Here is an 18157-nt window from a genome sequence, read left to right as displayed (position 1 = left end):
AACAGGAAAAATTCACAGTAGGATTCATGAGCGCTAAAATTATACTGTTAGCAGAACCATTCAAACTTTCTATAAAAGTGAACATTAACTTCCTGAAAAGTGCTTTTAAAGTACAAACACCTACACTTACAAACATCTGACATTGCATCTTTGGATGCAACGTGTACCTTCTGGATCTACTGATGAGCATGCCAGTAAAAGATAACCCTCACAATGTACCCAGGAACACATTGTTTAAATTTACCAATAGTTTCCTGTGGTTTGCTCGATCAAAAGCTTTACACACATCAATAAAACACATGAGGACTGATGAATTTTTGGTCCTATACAAGTTCACTGTTTTCTTAAGTCCACATATACATATGTTGATACCATGCTTGAAACTAAACTGATTATCCAGAGAAGAGATATACACACTTTATCAAGCAGGATTCTTTCTAGAACCTTAGATAAAATACTGGCTAGTGTAGTCGGCCTATAATCATCCAGACAGCTCACTAGTCCAGCTTTGTCCTTAATAACAGGGAAAAGCAAAATACACAACATTGAGTCTGGTATGGATCATAAAACCAGGGAAACAGAGTGCTAAAAGAGCTTAAACGAGCATTTTTTAGATGTGCTGCAGTAATGTGATCCATAATGCAGTAATGTAATGTTGTCTCCATAATGCTGCAATATTATCTGCCCCAGAAATATCTTCAACCACACACGGTAGAGATGGTTTGCCTGGTGGCTGATGGTTTCTTTCCAAAAATCTGTGACTTTATTACTCACCATTGTCCTGGCCATAGAGTCATAACTTTCTCATTTTAAATATAAAGCGAATAGCATACTTATATCTGGAATTCGCAAGTTTCTTCTGTTCAAACTCTGGACCTTGCTTAGGTCTTTCATCCATGGCTGAAAGATTATAGGGAGTATAAACATTTAGGATAACAAAACTATTGTTTTTCTGCGTATATTGTATACCAATACACCAGCTGATCATCCAGTCTAACTGACTTTATCACAGCATCATTTTTCTTTGCCCCAAAGCACATTCACACCCCCCCGCTCAATTCTGTCTCTGACTATAGCTGTGCTGACATCAAATTTTGGAAAGGTAGTTAAGTTTCCCAAGTCTTTTTTTAGGTAACCATGTCTCTCGCAAACATAAAATGTCCCATTCTGCAAGCAAACTGTCCACAACGATATGTCGAGCTTTATCCCCTGTAGGCCACGCAGGCCACCACAGTTGTAAGACAACACCTGAAGAGACATCATCATGCTAATATGTTAACACCAGGAGATGCAATTATCTCCCCTGCTGGATGCACTTTTTGACCATTTCACTAATGTCATTACATTCAGCAGTAACCTTGAAAGAACTGGGCTTGTTGCATATATTGACAGTTTTCTGGTGGGTGACATCTCTATTAAGTTTCTCTTTAAGATACAGAGAACGCGTTTCTGCATCTACATCTGTGGCAAATTTAGTGTCGAACATAATAACTAATTTAGTCTTTACAGTTTTGATAGTACTCACAGCTGCAGTACCAATGATAGATACAGTTCCAGGTCTCTTGTTGCGTCCAATGGTTGCAACATCCATTGCCGAACCTGAAACAACCTTCTCCGGCTACCGGAAATCCTCCCCTTCTTCACAACTTTACTCTATTGTGGAGAACACGTGAAGAGCTCTGACTCAGCTGGATCCTTCATAGTAGTAGTGTCCATGTTAAGTGGCTGTCATCAGAGCCAGATCTTGATCACACACTAAAATCTCTAGATAACACACTGACTCATCACTCACCCAGATCCTCGAACCAGCCAAGCCTCCAGCTCCCTGCCTTCCGGTCAGGCCACCTTTGCCTTGACTCTCCTGCAGCTCTTCAGAATGATTCCCCCAGGATAAAGTGAGAAGCGGTCCCCCGGTCCCTCAGCGCTCCGAGTAGCAGCCCCAGCCAGCAAGTCAGACTGACACTTAAGAGCAGTCACACGGTTTTTGACTTCCACAGCGCCAGCCCGAACTTGCTTACAAATGCCCGCCTGAAGTTTGACTACATATTTCAAAGCACCCACCTCATTACACTGCTGGTCCATTCACCGTAGTAAACAACAGACATAATCCCCATGTTCATCCATTTTTTAATTGGACAAGTTGCTAAAATGTCCTCCAGCATGACTGAGATAAACAGCAATGTGTTTGAGATTTCCAATAAACAGACTGTGTATCTCATGATGAGTGAATAAATATCCGAGTCACTCCCACCAGAAGCAACGAAAATAAGCGGTCGGTTGGCAAGACTGCCTGAGAAAGGCAAAGCTGTTTATCAATCAGCTGGTCATTACACAGTCTGTCAGTATGTCAAACAATGTGGGAGTGGAGGACAAAGTAGTTCCAAAAACACTTCTACAGTAAACACAGACTGGTGTCAACCAGTGTTTTCGGTGTGGGGTTGAAACTTTAAATTGCCTCTTTACATTCACGTTGATGTCATCATAGACGGTATAAAAAATGGACATTGCTTCCAAATTATAAGCGTGGAAGTGCCTGAAACCCGCTTTCTCTCCACCGGATAGCGATATCTGTCTTTGCAAAAATGTCTGTTGGGACATGGCTTTGTGTCTTGGAATTGGAATTCAAATGCTGATATAACAGCAGCCTTTAACCCACTTCTAACCTGAGCTCAATCCTAGGGCATCAAATACTGTCGTTCTGTCAAAGTCGCTGGGGTCTTGCACATATGCGCAAGGTGTTCTTTGATGTCAGTGCCATTATGTAATAACTGCTGCAATGTTAGACACCAACAAAAAATGCTCCTGATTGAAAGAACAGGAAGGTGCATTTAAAGCCTTAGTTATACTTGGTTGCGGACAGCTAGAGACCCGACAGGCAAGTAGTCGTTCCTATTATACTGCTTTAAAGTCCGCTGCCTGGCCGCATGCATAGTCGGTGCATTGTAATGTAAATTCTTTACAGACAAGTCCACACGGGCACAGAAACCAGCCAGGCATGCACACTCTTGCATGAACCCTCTCGCTGACTGTCTCATGATGACATTGACATCACTGGGACCCAAGCAGACGCTAGCAAACTCGCAGAGAGGGAAAACATAATCCCCACTTTAGGCATTGGCAATGATGTCTATCAGAAGACTGGAGTTCGTATTTTGAGTGGGAACTCTCTTTTTACTTACTGTTCACTTTTGCTTTTGTTAGCTTCAAGCACCAAAAGGGTTGGGTTTAAGAAAAGATCGCAATTAGGTCCTGCCGCAGCATGAACTCTACATATTAAAAAACTAGTGCTAATGCAGGGGTGGGCAACTCCAGGCCTCAAGGACTAGTGTCCTGCAGGTTTTAGATATAACCCTGGGTCAACACAGCTGAATCAAATCATTCATTCATATCAATTCATTACCAGGCCTCTGGAGAACTTCAAGACATGTTGAGGAGGTAATTGAGCCATTTAAATCAGCTGTGTTGGATGAAGGATACATCTGAAACCTGCAGGACACCGGTTCTTGAGGCCTGGAGTTGGACACCCCAGTGCTAATGGTAAATGGCCTGCATTTGTATAGCGCTTTTCTAGTCCTTAAGGACCCCAAAGCGCTTTACACTACATTCACACACAAGCTACATTGTAGCCACAGCTGCCCTGGGGCGCACTAACAGAGGCGAGGCTGCCGGACACTGGCGCCACCGGGCCCTCTGACCACCACCAGTAGGCAAACACGGGGTTAGTATCTTGCCCAAGGATATTTGGCATGCAGCCAGGAGGCAGCCTGGGATCGAACCACTGACCTTCTGATTAGTGGCTGACCTGCTCTGCCACCTGAGCTACAGCCACCCCATCATCTAATGGGACGTTATTGTGTTAAAGGGTTTAAAAGGGGTTTCCAGTTACATTATTAATTCACAGTGTAAATTTCCTGCAGAAGTCTAAATCACACATAAGGAGTCTCGCCCAAAACTTTCATTAGTGGCGTGTTGGCAGTGAAACCAGGCAAACCACAACAAGGAGAATGAGCCCTTAGCTTGGATAGTGATGGTGGTGTATTCATGATAAAAACTTCTTTATTTAAAAAAGTACCACCTCAGTTTTATCAGAAAGATTATGTATGAACTTTTGTTGTCTGTAGATATGTGGGAACTTTTCAGGTGCTATAATTTGCAGACTTGCTACAAATATTGCCATATGAGTATCTAGAGTGAGGGTACTCATTGAGCCAGAGCAGATGCAACTTAAGCAGGAAAGGGCTGCTGGTAAGCCCATGTGAATGTTTGGATATTTTTTTAAATTTCTAATGGGCTCCTCCTGTGTTCTGAACATTTCAGCTGTCTGTACAATAGATATAATCTGTGCAAAGATGATCTGAGCCTCTGGGTGTCCTGCTTGCTCTGCTTAGGTCATGACATGCAGCACCATCTCGTGACGAGACTCCTCTTGGCTTCCTACCAACGCCCTGCAGACTGAAGCCATGTGTCTGCTCGCTTGTCTGTGAATAAGCGCTCCCCGCTGCCTTCGCCTTCACTCGGTCTTTTTACTCTTTCTCCGTCATCTGCTTCGTGTCTCCCACATCTCGCACTCCGCTTGTCGGTTCTCCTCATCCCCGTTCTACTTTGGAACCAAGTTCTCTTGCTCTGCTTTTTGATTTGTTTAATTTTTACCCTTTCCCTTCACTGCCTGCCGTAGATGTCATTGTTCTTTTTGAGAGTTTCTCCTTAGCTACCCTCTCTTTCTGTCTTTTCTCCTTCCCGCTCTTTGCTGAGACCCCACACCCATTATGACTAGCCTAGATGATGAGGGACAGTGTGCTCCCAGGGTCTCGTGAATGAGGGAAAGCAAATGCTGACAAACCATGTATCATAACACCAAAGGAAACGACTCTGACCAGTCTGACTCTCAAAATCAAGCTTCAAGTCAACACGACAATCTTCACACTCAGAGTTTTGTAAGCAGAAGAAGACTCATCCAGAAAAAAAACAAACTCCACGCATCGTTTACTTTATAAACTGCCCAACATTCATTCGCTCAATAATTCAAGAGTACCACTAGCAAGGGTGAGTCAGTAGCTGGAGGGAATTGGTTTAAACTGCAAATTCAGATGGTTTCTCATGAACTTAAGTTGAACTTGCGGTTTCACACATATCCTGAGAAAGCCTTCATACTCAGGAATACGTCCTTTACTTAATGTTAAGACGTTTCTAATAATGTTTACAGAGCCGATGTGCTAAAATGCTCATGAATAATTGCTCGTCCTGCGGCCCTGAGAACGAGTTACTCCAACTAAGATGCAACACATCTCGGCATGTTAGAGAATGCATAAATCATAACTGCTGTGATCGGCTGTGGCTCGTGGATTTTTTTCTTTTGGGGGGGGGGAGTAAAGATAAAGAAGATGACATCATACTTGACAGAAAAAGACAAGAGGTGAAGAAAACTGTGGTAAATTGTCAACTGGGTCACGCTGGCTTCTGAAACCAACTTGATGTTACGGCAAGGAGGGAGGCATCAGCGTGGAGAAGCACATGGCAAAAACTGGGAATGACAGAATTGTAGATGTTTTAGTCCTCTGTGTGGACTAATAGTAGCCCTCATGGCTGCATAACCCTCCCATCGTATCACCCAGACAGATTAAAGAAACTAACCCACCTACCCCCCACAACCTGCAGCCCGTCACCCTGGACCTGAATGTGAGCACAGAGGGACTCACAGTCAGCATGCACACACTTACTATACTGTAGAAACACATATAGATAAGGACACATGCACATAATTTCAATTAAAAGATAGCATTCACGTCTTCAACAGCTCACCTTCCAATCATAGTAGAGTGCTGCTGCACAGCAGCCTCCAGGAGGCGCTCTAGGATGGTCCATTCTCCCATGGTTGGAGTCAGGAGGCATCCACTGGGCACAGAAAGTCAGGACTGACCCCACTTCAGGTGGGCTTCCCAGACAGCTGGGGTTCAAGTCAATCAATCAATCAATCAATCAATCAAAGCTTTATTCGTCCTTGTCTCTCAGTGTTCAAGTCCACTTGTTAGGTTGAGTTGAGGTAGGGAGTGGCTTCAGGTGGCTGGTTTGGTATAGAGAAGTCAGGAACCTCAGTGACACCTCATTGTAAACTCCGTGTCTTCTATTAAATGTGCTGTCCGCCACGCTTTCCTCACACCACTAACTGTGACTCCTGACTCCGCGTGTGCGATTCGCCTTCCATGCACTTCTTCACGTGAACGTGTCTTCCTTCTCCTCTCCTCTGGGCTCCCCCGGCTCTGTTTACCTCCTAAAACAGCTGGTGTGTCCTATGTTCTCACACCAACACTCGCACACACCTGCTCTGACAGAGACCCGAGCCTCTCGTCTACTTCTGCTGACTTTTGCGGAGCGGCCGTAGTTTGTGCAAACAGACATCCATCGCTCGCACACTAACACTACGCCCTCGTACGCTCGTTCTTTGACAGCATCTTGTAGTAACTCCGGCCGGGCAGAGGTCCATACACTCATGTGAGCCTGAGCAGCCAGGGGTTTCTGCGTGTTCTCCTCTCCTCCATCCTGTTTCTCTGTCCACTCTTCAGGCTGTTTTTCGAGGGATTCCTTCTCCTCCTCCTCTCTGTTGCTCCTTCCTTCCCTCCTGCTTTGGTTCAGGCAGAGCAGCACTGTAGCATCGCACTCTTCCTCCTCCTTCCCTCTGCTAGAAACCGTGCCGGAGTCGCTGGGTTATCCAGTTCCTCCCTGCCTCTCTCTCTCTCTGTTTGTTTCTGTCAGCGTGCTTTACGAGGCAGCGCTCCTTTCCTTTCTTCCCTTCATCTTGTTTTTTTCCTTCCCACTTGGTTTCTCTCTGTGTGCGCCCTCCACCTGCCTCCGTCTCTCTCCCTCTGTCTCTCTGAGCCAGTAGGCAGCCAGACCGAGCGTGTGTCTAGAGGATTAGAGCGAGGAATCATCTCTCTGCTCCTCCCCCCTCTGGCTCCCTCTCACTCACTCTCCATCACCGTGTTTATGCCCTCCCCCCCACCCCACCCCCCCCCATCATACCATACAAACAGTTTTTCACTCTTCCGCCACACACGATTTTCTCCTGCATTTACATTTTTGCCATCCATTGTGTTCTCGCGTCTGTGCAGTGATACCTACTGTACACTGCAGACGGAGACATTAGAGGCAGTGTCACGCCGAGGCTATGCAAGGATACTGAGGCGACACAGGGGAAGTGTGTGACAGAGCGAGAACACGATGGAAGCGCTCCATGTGTGTGTTTGTGTGTGTGAGATACTCACTCAAACACACCATCAGTAATTATGCGAGTAAATCACGCATGACCAAACATCTAGGTGTTTTCATTATCAGTGATTCTTCCCGTTGTTGCTCTTTTTTTTTTTAACAAATGCATTAATCATCATTAAATGTCACAGAGCAGATGTTGCAAAGAGGCACTGTAGTACTCTGTTTCATGATCTACGGTGATAAATAATAATTCAGATATTATGTAATATGCTGCTAGTAAGGCTTTTAAATACTACCTGGACAATAGTCTATAAGGGATATACATTAGATATATTTCGCAGTGGTAATATAAATATTAATGTGATATAAATATTAGTCAATAATGAGGAATTTCAGTATTTGCAAATAAGATGTCACATCTTGTACCTTCTGATATTTTTATTACATCCATTTTCCACAGGCTTAATGTGGAAAAATTGTGTGTTTAAGCACTTTTAAAGATGATAGAAAGCCAGAAAAGAACAAAATCAAAACAAACGAGTGTTGATATTTCACATTCAGGGCATCCCTACTCAGTATTACAGAAAAAATATGAATCCCGAATCTAGCACAAAGGATAGGGTCCTCCTTTGGCTATTTTGCTCGAACAATCCCATATTTAGTTTGCAATGACATTAAAAACAAAAACTTGAAAATATTTGACTTTTTTTTTATGTTTAATATTAAAATATTTGACTTTCAGCTCCTCAGGACACATTTCCTGTAGTTTCAGAGACAGTGCTGAAAAGGTGCTATGCTCCCATAAACTTGATTAAAAGGTATATTTACAGTATGGTACAAAAAGCAGTATGTTTCTATGGCTAGTTTCCCCTTCAGCACTGCTTCCTTGTCTGAAGTGTATCTTGTTTTGGGGTCATTCTGGGATCTTTATATCCCTGTATCCTGCATCACAGAGCTCAGTGCGTCCACGTGCCTCTGCGTGTGCTGCGTGTACGCAAGGAGGACAAGGTGAGACAGGCAGGAGGATACTGGGCCGCCCCCCCAAAAAAATAAGAAAGAAAAAAAAGAGCACGAGAGAGGGAGGGGAAAAAAATGCCTGTCACTTTGCAGCAAACAAGCCTGAGATCACTTGACAACGTTGACTCACACACACATATACACACTGTGGCATCTCCATGCAGTGCAGCTGAGTGTTTTAGAGGCTTCCACTGTTACTCGCTGGCTCTGCAGACCGGAGGAATAGTAATCTATTCTGAAGGAGGTAATGAGTGACTGCGCACACACGTAATCCCTCCTACTCCTCATGCCAACACAATCTGGCAGCACCATGTCTCACACGTGAAGAGAGGAGGGCAAACGGGAGGGGAGCAAACAACTTGGCTGCAGTCGGTCACTGGCATGAGTGCAGGAGAAAACACTAATATCCTTATATGGTGATGTGCGCGCTTTTGTTTTGACTAAAACAATGAAATTAGTTTGGAAACAGCTTGGTGACAAATTTTTATGTTGATTAGCCACGGTATGTTTATGTGCAGTTGGTGATAGCGTTGTAGAGCTGCAGGCCTCACCATAGGCCTGATTTATCAAATCTCAGTTCTCCAGACCTGTCACCTCCCATGAAGGCCTACAGATTTGGTGTTATATGTCAAAATGCCTCAATTTTTTTGATACAACCTACCAAATACTTAAAAAAAAACCCCAAAAAAACCCCAGCAACATCCACAAAAATATCTGTACAACAAATTATTTGATAAAATTACTTCTGGCCCAGTATCTCGTAAAAACTTTAAATATAGAACGAGGGGTTGGAGACGAGCTGTGGCTTTATGAGTCAGCAGGTTAATTCATCAGCAGGTAATTTGGCGTCATCACCACTAATAAGTGCTCAAACGAGCATAGCCCAGGATCAGGTGCTCAGTTTGTCTTGAGAGGGAGGAGGGACAGCTCAACCGACTAGCATGTGGTTGGGAGCCCTTTTGTGGACACTGAAGGTAAAGACTACAATTTCACACTGATTAACAGATAAGAAGCTTTGGAGCAACTCCAGGGACCATGGGGCTTAGGGGACGGGGCGTGGGTGTGTGTGTGTGTGTGTGTGTGTGTGCATGCAGGTCCTTGTTCACGCCAGTGGGACACTGAAGGCAATTATGGTTTTAAGCCAGCGGGATGGAATCAATTATCACATGCCAACTTCCTCAAGCCCATCTGTTTGTTTTTTTTAAACCCAATATTAAAAAAAAAAGAAAAAGAAATGCATTAATCTACTTCAGTTAAGCTCAGCTCAATCAACTAATGTAAGTGAGGATTTTAAAAAGACATACTTTGTTTCTATTGTGTACCCTTAACTTTGTATGCTGCAAATTGTTATATAATGTGGGCATCCTAGCATCTAAAGCAGAGTGTATTAACTATTTGTGAAAACAGACTAAATGATGCAATCTCATTTGAGCAGCTTCTATGATGGACTTGTGTAATCAATATATAAAAACAAACAAGCACAGAAAAATGTTTAGGTGTGTGAGTATGGCATAATCTTAAGCAATGAGCTGACATATTGCCATTACCACTACAGGGTTTAACCCTTCATTAACCTAGTGTACTCTTGTATGAGCAGCGTAGTGACACACTGACAGCTGGACTCGACCATTTACTACAAACCCTTTGATCGTGCCCTGATAGGCATGACATTATGTAACACAAACACACAATGATACAGTAATCTGTATTTAACTGAAAGAAATTATAGAAACACTGCATGGCAGATGCACTACAGGAAACAATTAAAACTCATATCCGGCACTCTTGGTCAGAGTTTATATATCACTGCTGCAGGTGACATCAGTCTGAAAGGGCCCAGCAGGCCCTCAGCAGTCATTATGTCGTATATACACAGTTCCATTATTCTGCACTGGTGGTTTAAAAGTCTCCCAGCTTCTTGCGTTCAGTCCCGTGATGTGTAGGTCGGCATCAACTAATCTCCTTGAAAGCCCTCTTCTCCACATACTTCACCTTGAGTCTTCTCTTGAACCTAGGAGGGAGAGGGTGGAAACTCATGTTATTCACTACACACCTTATGAATTCACACATCACTCTGGGCCTTTGATGAGATGTTATGTAAGAGCGAAGCAGAGGTCCTTACTTGGCTCTTTCTCTGGGTTCAATAAGGTTTCTCTTCTGCAGACTCTTGAAGCGGTCCATGAGCACGCTGCCCTCTGGCTGTGGAGTCGCAACATTACACAAAGAGAAATAGTCAAAACAAAGCCATGTGACACAAATGTCACGCTGCTCTCACTGGATATGCAATTCCCACGTGCATCATAAAATCCTATTCTCATCACAAAGACCGATTTAAGTATTATTCAAAGACATAATTGGGGGAGATAAGAGGGAAGGACTGGGAATTTTCCACCAGCAATTACATCAAATGAAACTAATGATCCCTGTGGGGAAAGCGAGTCAGCACAGTATGAGAGAATGGGATAAAGCTTTGAATAGTGGAGAAGTGCTGAAGATAATACAGCAGCCAAATTAGCCAAAACCCATTACAGATAAACTGTGTCCTTGCTCACGGAGGTCAAAGTGCTTCTGAAGTACCTTGAGTTGTCGCAGGGAGCCGGCTAGCTCGTCGCTCAACTGAACCTCCATGTCCTGAGGCTGGAACCTGTGAAGAAATATATAAAGCAAACATTAAAGACGTGGATAGAAAAGGCTATTTATAGCCAAAAATGACCCCTGCTGAGACAATGTTGGCCACTACCAACAGAAAATTGAGCTGGGGCGAGGTGATGTGACTTGTCATGCTAGTTTTGTTTAGTTAAAAACAATATTTTGATTTCATAGCTATCAGGAATAGCAGCCATTACTAGAGTGCACTGAAGCTGTTGTACAACTTTACAGGATTGCAGTTCTGTCCCCATTAGCAGCTGTGACTGAAGGAGAAAACCCAGATGAGCAATAAAGAGTCTAAGTGTTCAAACTTCCCTTGTCATAATCAGATTTTTTTTTTTTTTTTTTGATTTCACAACAACAGCTGTCAAAGAAACAAAGAAATAATATTTCGTATGTCATACGAAATAATAAAAACTTTAAAAAAAAAAGAAAAAAGAAAACCTGTCATTTAAACCCATTTTGCACCTCAGACTGTATAAAAGTTGTTAAAACTCTGGAGCACGTAAGTATGAGTGTGTAAAAAAACATGTTAGGCTTGTACTTGAGTTTGCCGAGTCGCCTGGGCTGAGCTTTCTGGGCCTCCTCCTTGGCCTTGCGTCGTTTCTGTCTGATCTGGGTCGTCTCTTCCTGCTGTTTGATCGAGGTCTTTATGGAGCGAAGCTGGAAGAGCTGCTGTTGCTGCTCAGTCTGTCGCCTCTCTGTCAACCGCTGCTGCTCCTATATTAGGGTTCAAAAGAGAGCCATGAGTGGACTGTGTTACATACACGCATGTTTTATCCCCTTCAGATTTCAGGTTAACTATTTACAAGTGTTGAAGTCACCAGATTACGTTTGAGCTGTTTGTTCTGACTCTTCTTTTGGCTGCCTATTTAGGGGGGTCACCACAGCAGATCACCTGCCTCTCACGCCCTCCTCTGTCACACTGCCCCTCTGCATATTCATCTGCATTAAATCCATGAATCTCTGGTCATCCTTTGTCCAGTGTATCCACTGTCCCTCCTCTGTACATGTCCAAATGATCTCTGCCTTGCCTCTAACTTTGGCTCCAAATTGCTCAACCTAAGCTGCCCTCTGATGTACTCACGTCTAACCCATCTGTTCTGACTGGTGTGTTTATATCAAGTACTGTTATACTGTTTAAGAGATATTGTATACTTTATAAAAATGATTAATTTGGAGTCTTAGGCAGTGAGATAAATGTTTAAAATGTGAGTGGAATGATAATATGGGTAATAGGAGGTGAGCTTGTTAGACTAACTTTAAAACTTCAGTTTCCATTAGTTTTTTCTACTCTTGGTCCCGTATGGTTTCAGGGAGAGCAGATATTGCCAGCTGCGTCCGTGAGTATTGAAGTCCCACCCACCACTAACTGAACTAAATATTCTTACACAGACATCAGTGTATCCTCCAGTGAAAAATCTTAATACAATAAAATGCAATTAATGAGTTTTCAGTGGAACTTTTTGGCTTTTCACTGTAGGCACACATTCATCAGCCCAATAGTGACTCCATTAGGTGCCCTTAATAAGCCACGACAGTGAGCATGTATACAGAAGGACCACCCAAGTGGAAAGAAGCAGTCCTTAACAAACCCGTCCTTTACCAACAGTGGCAAATCAAAATGTGTGCTGTGAAAATCATTGCACTTTGGGTTTTGTGCAATCTTTTTGCAGATGTATGAAGACTTCTTAGGGTCAGGGTCACTGTAATTTGGGATGTTTTAAACCTTGTAGCCGTACCTTCATTTTTTCTGCCTTCTCTCTCTTTCTCTGTCTTTCAGTCTTCTTGTCGGCCACTGCGATGGCTCCCACTGCCACTTCCTCCCCATCCTCTTTTGGAGCATCTTTTTCTTCCTCCTCTTCACTCTCCTCTACCAAGCCTTCTACCTGCTCACGGAGGATTGTCTCCTGAAAAACGCAATAACGCACAATAGAATTGAAAAAAGTCAAAGACACATTCATCAGCAGCACCAAAAACAAAGTGAAAGATGAAGGCGAGCTAGAGGAATTGTCAGCTGTACCTCTGTAGCTGTGTCTGCTTTGTTGTAAGCCAGCTGTCTCTCTAGTTTGTCTTCTACCTTCTTCTTTTTCAACTCCACCTCATGGGCTTCCCTGAGCAATTCCTGCATTCAGAAGAGAGAGATGAACATTTGTTAATTACCAGCTGCAGCTTTATAATAATCTAAGTCAGTGGTTGTTAGGCTGGGGCCATAGTTTCAAAGTCACCTTGCTCTAAATACTGTTTCCATTCAAAAATTTGCCTACATAAAAGTTACCATGTTTATTTTTTGCACCAAAGAGCACTAATATTAAATTATTAACAGTTATGCAACACTTTAATCTTTTTCGGCAATTACATTTCAATATGTAGGATCAGTAACTACACCCAAAGATGCAGGTTTTTAATTTACCTGGTGGGAGAAAAAGTCTGGGTTGTAGGACCCTCCCGGAGCGATCACCTCTACAGCCGGGAGCACAGACGGCTTCTCGTTCAGCTTCTCTGGACGCTGAAATATCAAAATACCACACTTCAACAAAATCAAACAAATATATTTTTATACACTGATTCGAATCAATTAAAGCCCTCCCCCTATCTTACACGTAAGGGTTCTGAAATGTTAAAGCCTGTGCCAAACAGTTACACCCCCCCCCACAGAAAACACTGCTGCCAACCCGCTTATCACACTGCTGTAGTCAAGTTATATTATTTATCTACACTGCCATGTAACACACTGCCGTGATGTCAAACCAGTATCTCTGCACACAATGAATGAATGAGCAGCTTCCTCTACTACAACCTTAATACGTTCTGTAATTATATGAAAGCGTGAATACATGGGGTCCATGCACATCTATGCAAATTAACACCAAGCTGAACCTATTCTAACCCCCCAAAATAAGGCAATTAGTAGGTCGTGTAAATGAGCATAATTGGAGCACTTCAGACAGCATGATTAATCTTAGTCAACTGTTATTCTCACCTTGACAAGTTTCTTGCGCGTCTGTTGAAGATACCAGGGTTCGCCCAAATCTTTGGCTGTAATTGAAAATGGGGGGGGGGGGGGGGGTTTATACACAGCATTCCAATAAAATGTGTCAAAACTTCCACATTTTCTAAATTAACAACAGATGTTGGAAAAATCAAACCACACCCCTGTGCCAGTCTTGCAAGTTGTCAACACAGCTGCAGGGAAAGCAGCTGTTAGACAGCAAAGCAGCATGTTAAAGTATCCCTCCACCTCAGCTGGAACATTTCCTTTGGCTGACCTAAACTGGAACTTCATAATACATGTACAATAACACTGGCATACTGCAATCAACTCTAAACAAGCCAGCACTAAAACCTACACAGGGGTGTCGAACTCCAGGCCTCGAGGGCCGGTGTCCCGCAGGTTTTAAATCTCACCCTGAGTCAACACACCCGAATCAAATGATTAGTTCATTACCAGGTTTCTGGAGAACTTCCAGACATGTTGAGGTAATTTAGCCATTTAAATCAGCTGTTTTGGGTCAAGGACACATCTAATACCTACAGGACACCGGCCCTCAAGGCCTGTAGTTCGACACCTGTGACCTACAGCTTCCTCCTCTGGGTTCCCCTAATCACATCAGCTGTTATGGACAAACATTCTGTGCCACAGAAATCTTTAAATGAGTATTCACTCACACGGTGCCCATATCACTGATGGCTACCTGCTCTATGGATACCCAGCTTAATATTAGTCAATAGCTATACCCAAACCTAGAAATGCATGCAAACACATTTCAGGTTCATGCTTGCTTATAGCTTATCCTTCACATATAAACTACCAGAATGTAAACAAGATACAGATATCCACAGTTCTGCATGAACCCCGAGTCTCAGAGCCATGTGAAAGTGTTAAATCACTGCTGAATCCATCAAAAATCAATGAAGTGCTCTGGCACCTTTACCCTTGAAGCCATTAACAACTTCTATAAAGTTACAGAAACCAGTGAACCATCAAAATATGTCAGGTGGATCTCGTGCTGTAGATTTGAGTAGAAGCATGAAACAAATAGAACTGTCAGTGACTGCATCACTGGCTGCACCACTGCGAGAAAATCTTAGGCAAAAGGTTTTTTGTTTTTTAATCTCAGAGTAGACAGTAGATATAATCTGATATGTATAAGATGCATCCTCAGGTCCCAGACGACTGTTCACACAACAATCAGCTGAGCTCCATGTTAGTCTTCACATTCCCAAGAAGGAAATACTGGGAGCGCAAGGATGGGATCATCATTGGATGTACATAAATGAACACACAAAACTCACTCTCTTGTCCCCAAATGTCATAAAAATCTCTCTCTGGGTTGTTGTTGGCCTCAGTTTCTGTCTTTTTGCTCATCCTGTCGACAACGGTTCTATTCAGCAGACGCTTCTTGCTCCGTGGGACCACGCCGTTGGCTGCCAGCTTCTCCGCTCTCTCGGCAGTGCGACGAAGTTTCTTGGCATTTGGCTTCTGGTAGGCCAGCACACTAGTGGGGGGGGTGGGGTGGAAGAGGAAGCAGAAGAGATGATTATTTGATTACATGCGGAAGAAGGATGCAAAAGAAATGGACGTGTTAGAGCAGAATCTCCTCTCCTGGTGTGTTTTTATATCCTCAGATCCCAGGACACTGTTCACATAACAGTCTCCTGAGCTCCTGTGAACTGTCTTCACATTCCCATGAAGGAAATACTGGGAGCGCAAGGATGAGATCATCACAGGACACACACAGTCCTCCACATTAAGCCAAATAAATATTCTTAAAACATAGGTTTATATTCTACAAATTGTCTCCTGAATTTCTAAATGAAGGTGTTTATTATTAAGGGGGAAAAAAAATCCAAACCTACATTGTCCCGCGTGAAAAAGTGACTGCCTCCTTAACCTAATAACTGTTTGGGTCACCCTTAGCAGCAACAACTGCAATCAAGTGTTGGGATAACTGGAATTTTGGCCCGCTCATCTTTGCACACTTATAACTGAGCCACACTGGGGGGTTTTCGAGCATAATTGCCTTTCTAAGATCATGCCACAGCATCTCAATCGGGTTCCAGTCAGGACTTTGACTAGGCCAATCTAAAGTTGTCTTTTTGTTTTCCTTAAGCCATTCACAGGTGAAGTCGTCAGTCCACAGAGTATTTTCCCAAAAGTCTTGAAGATCAAGATGTTTTCTTGCAAAACTGAGACCACCCTTTATGTTCCTTTTGCTCAGCAGTGGTTTTCATCTTGGAACTCTGCCATACAGCCCTTTTTTGCCCAGTCTCTTTCTTATGGTGGAGTCATTGACACTGACTGTAACTAAGGCAGGTGAGGCCTGCAGTTCTTCGGATGTTGTTCTGGAGTTTTTTGTGACCTCTTGGATGAGTCATTGCTGCACTTTTGGAGTCATTTTGACTGACCAGGCACTCCTGTGAAGGAGTTCCATGTTTTTGCCATTTGTGGATAATGGCTCTCAACGTGGTTTGCTGGAGTCCCACAGCTTTAGAAAGGGCTTTATAAAATTTTCCAGACTGACAGATCTCAATTACTTTGTCATTTGTTCCTGAATTTCCTTGGCATGATGTCTTTCAAGGATCTTTTGATCTACGCCACAAGCAGGTCCTATTTCAATGATTTCTTGACTGAGAATAGGAGTGGCAGTAATCAGGCCTGGGTGTGGCTAGAGAAATTGAACACAGCTTTGCAAAGATGCAATACACCAATTTATGTTACAAAAGGAGGGGACAATCACTTTTTCCACATAGGACCATGTAGGTTTTGAATTTCTTTTCCCCCTTAATAATTAACACCTTCAGTTAAAATCTGCATCGTGTTTACGTGCATCATTTTTGTCTAATACTTACATTTGTTTGATGATCTAAAACATTTAAGTGTGATAAACAAAAAACTGGAAATCAGACAAACAATTTAAAACAGATTCAAAGGGGGGATGGGGGGGGTGTCACACTCAGTGAGTAGGACTATATGCCCAGACCTTGGTCCCAAGGCCCTTTGCTGTGTGTCTTCCCTGACGCTCCCACACTTGTCTACTCTTCACTACTGTGCCACTTAATAAAGGCAAAAAATACTGTTGAAAGACCACAGATTCAAGGATCAGAGAGACTAGGATTACTGACTCTTTAGGCGGTGCAACAAGGGAGTCATGCTGAAGGATCAGGTCTATCCTCAGAGGACGCGATGATTTCCCTTTCCTCTTCTTCCCCTTGACTGGTTCTGCAGCTTCTTCACAGAGGAAACAAAATTTCAGATTTACCAACTTGTTCAGGTGCATTTTTTAAACAAAATAATAGAAATAATTGGATAGAAATAAAGTGCTTTAGATGACAGGGAAACAAGTTTACCTTTCTCTTCAACTTTCTTCGGCTGTCCAACATCCAAAAAGAACAAACTGTCATCTGATTTCTCACACAGCAAACCCCTGAAATCCAAAAAGATGCCATTATGTCATACGTATAATTTAAAAGACAGATTTTCAACTACAACAATTATTCAACAGTGTCATGTATGCTGTGGACAGTGGAGAAAAACAAAGTCCATCACAGGGGTTTTTAAGCAGACTAAAAACCACCAAAGTCAATAACAGTAAACGCTCACATTTCAAGACCACAAACCAACACGTCTGTTTATTTTTGGCCGACAGCAGGTTTGAAACTATCAAGTCATTACAAACCATGATAGTGACAAAATAAAAGTCCCACGACAGAAGCAACTTCATCCTTGTAATGTTTAAAACGGATATGTTCTGAGACCATGATTATTATCAACTGAAAGGTAAACACAGCACATTTTTATCTGCCCAATATAAATCTAGGGGTAAAGGTGAGCAGAAATACTAGTATCAGATATAATAGTTGACAATTTCTGTTTTTAATTTTAGACTTAAAATACACATTTTCAACACGTCTCACTGGCTGTTAACTCACCCCGTGGTCCTCTCTTGATGCCTGACGTCTTCTAGAAACTCCTCTACGTCCTGTACGTCACTGTATTTGTTCCAGTTCTTCTTCTTATTCTTGTTCACACGCTTTCTCCGACTGCTGACCAGGTCTGTAGGGGTTACTTTGGGGTTTAAAGTTAAAAAACCTGGCTGTGAGATCGCCACGCGCTTCAATCTCCTGGCAGCCGCCATGTTGGAGGACTAGTGGGGGAGGGAGAAGCGCGTTTCTTCTTCTTTTGTATGCGGGAACCACAGTTTGGCGCCACCAGCCGGACTGGCAGAGTAAACGCTATTAAACTGCTTTTATAACTAACTTAATAAAAAAGTAGTTCTGCTTT

The 18157-nt window shown here is 43.0% G+C and overlaps 2 protein-coding genes across 3 annotated transcripts in view; both read right to left on the bottom strand.

The window, feature by feature from the left end:
- Positions 1-6917, bottom strand: part of gjd1b (gap junction protein delta 1b) — a 36463-nt gene extending 29546 nt beyond the window's left edge. The window contains exons 1-2 of one of the 2 annotated variants that reach the window (XR_003274430.1): positions 5800-5866; positions 3786-5521 (exon numbers count right to left, since the gene is read on the bottom strand). Coding sequence is in view for 1 of the 2 variants with exons in the window: in XM_026192398.1 (XP_026048183.1) it covers positions 5800-5870 (71 nt within the window). In the remaining variant the exon portion in view is untranslated. Of the gene's footprint in view, positions 1-3785; positions 5522-5799 lie in introns of those variants that run through there. The other variant, XM_026192398.1, reaches the window with a different exon arrangement.
- A 2923-nt stretch (positions 6918-9840) lies between these two features.
- nop53 (NOP53 ribosome biogenesis factor) lies at positions 9841-18071 on the bottom strand. Its single transcript, XM_026192910.1, has 12 exons — positions 17806-18071; positions 17224-17300; positions 16999-17104; positions 15169-15371; positions 13856-13911; positions 13286-13381; positions 12896-12997; positions 12615-12782; positions 11417-11592; positions 10801-10867; positions 10346-10422; positions 9841-10234 (listed from the first exon to the last, which is right to left on the bottom strand). Exons 1-12 carry the CDS (start codon positions 18009-18011, stop codon positions 10174-10176), a joined length of 1395 nt encoding a protein of 464 aa, XP_026048695.1. The 5' UTR covers positions 18012-18071; the 3' UTR covers positions 9841-10173.
- Between the last annotated feature and the right edge of the window lie 86 nt (positions 18072-18157).

Source organism: Astatotilapia calliptera, chromosome 14, assembly GCF_900246225.1.
Source record: "Astatotilapia calliptera chromosome 14, fAstCal1.2, whole genome shotgun sequence".
NCBI lineage: Eukaryota > Metazoa > Chordata > Actinopteri > Cichliformes > Cichlidae > Astatotilapia > Astatotilapia calliptera.
Note: the sequence above shows the minus strand (reverse complement) of the source record. Positions and strands in the feature narration are given on the sequence as shown.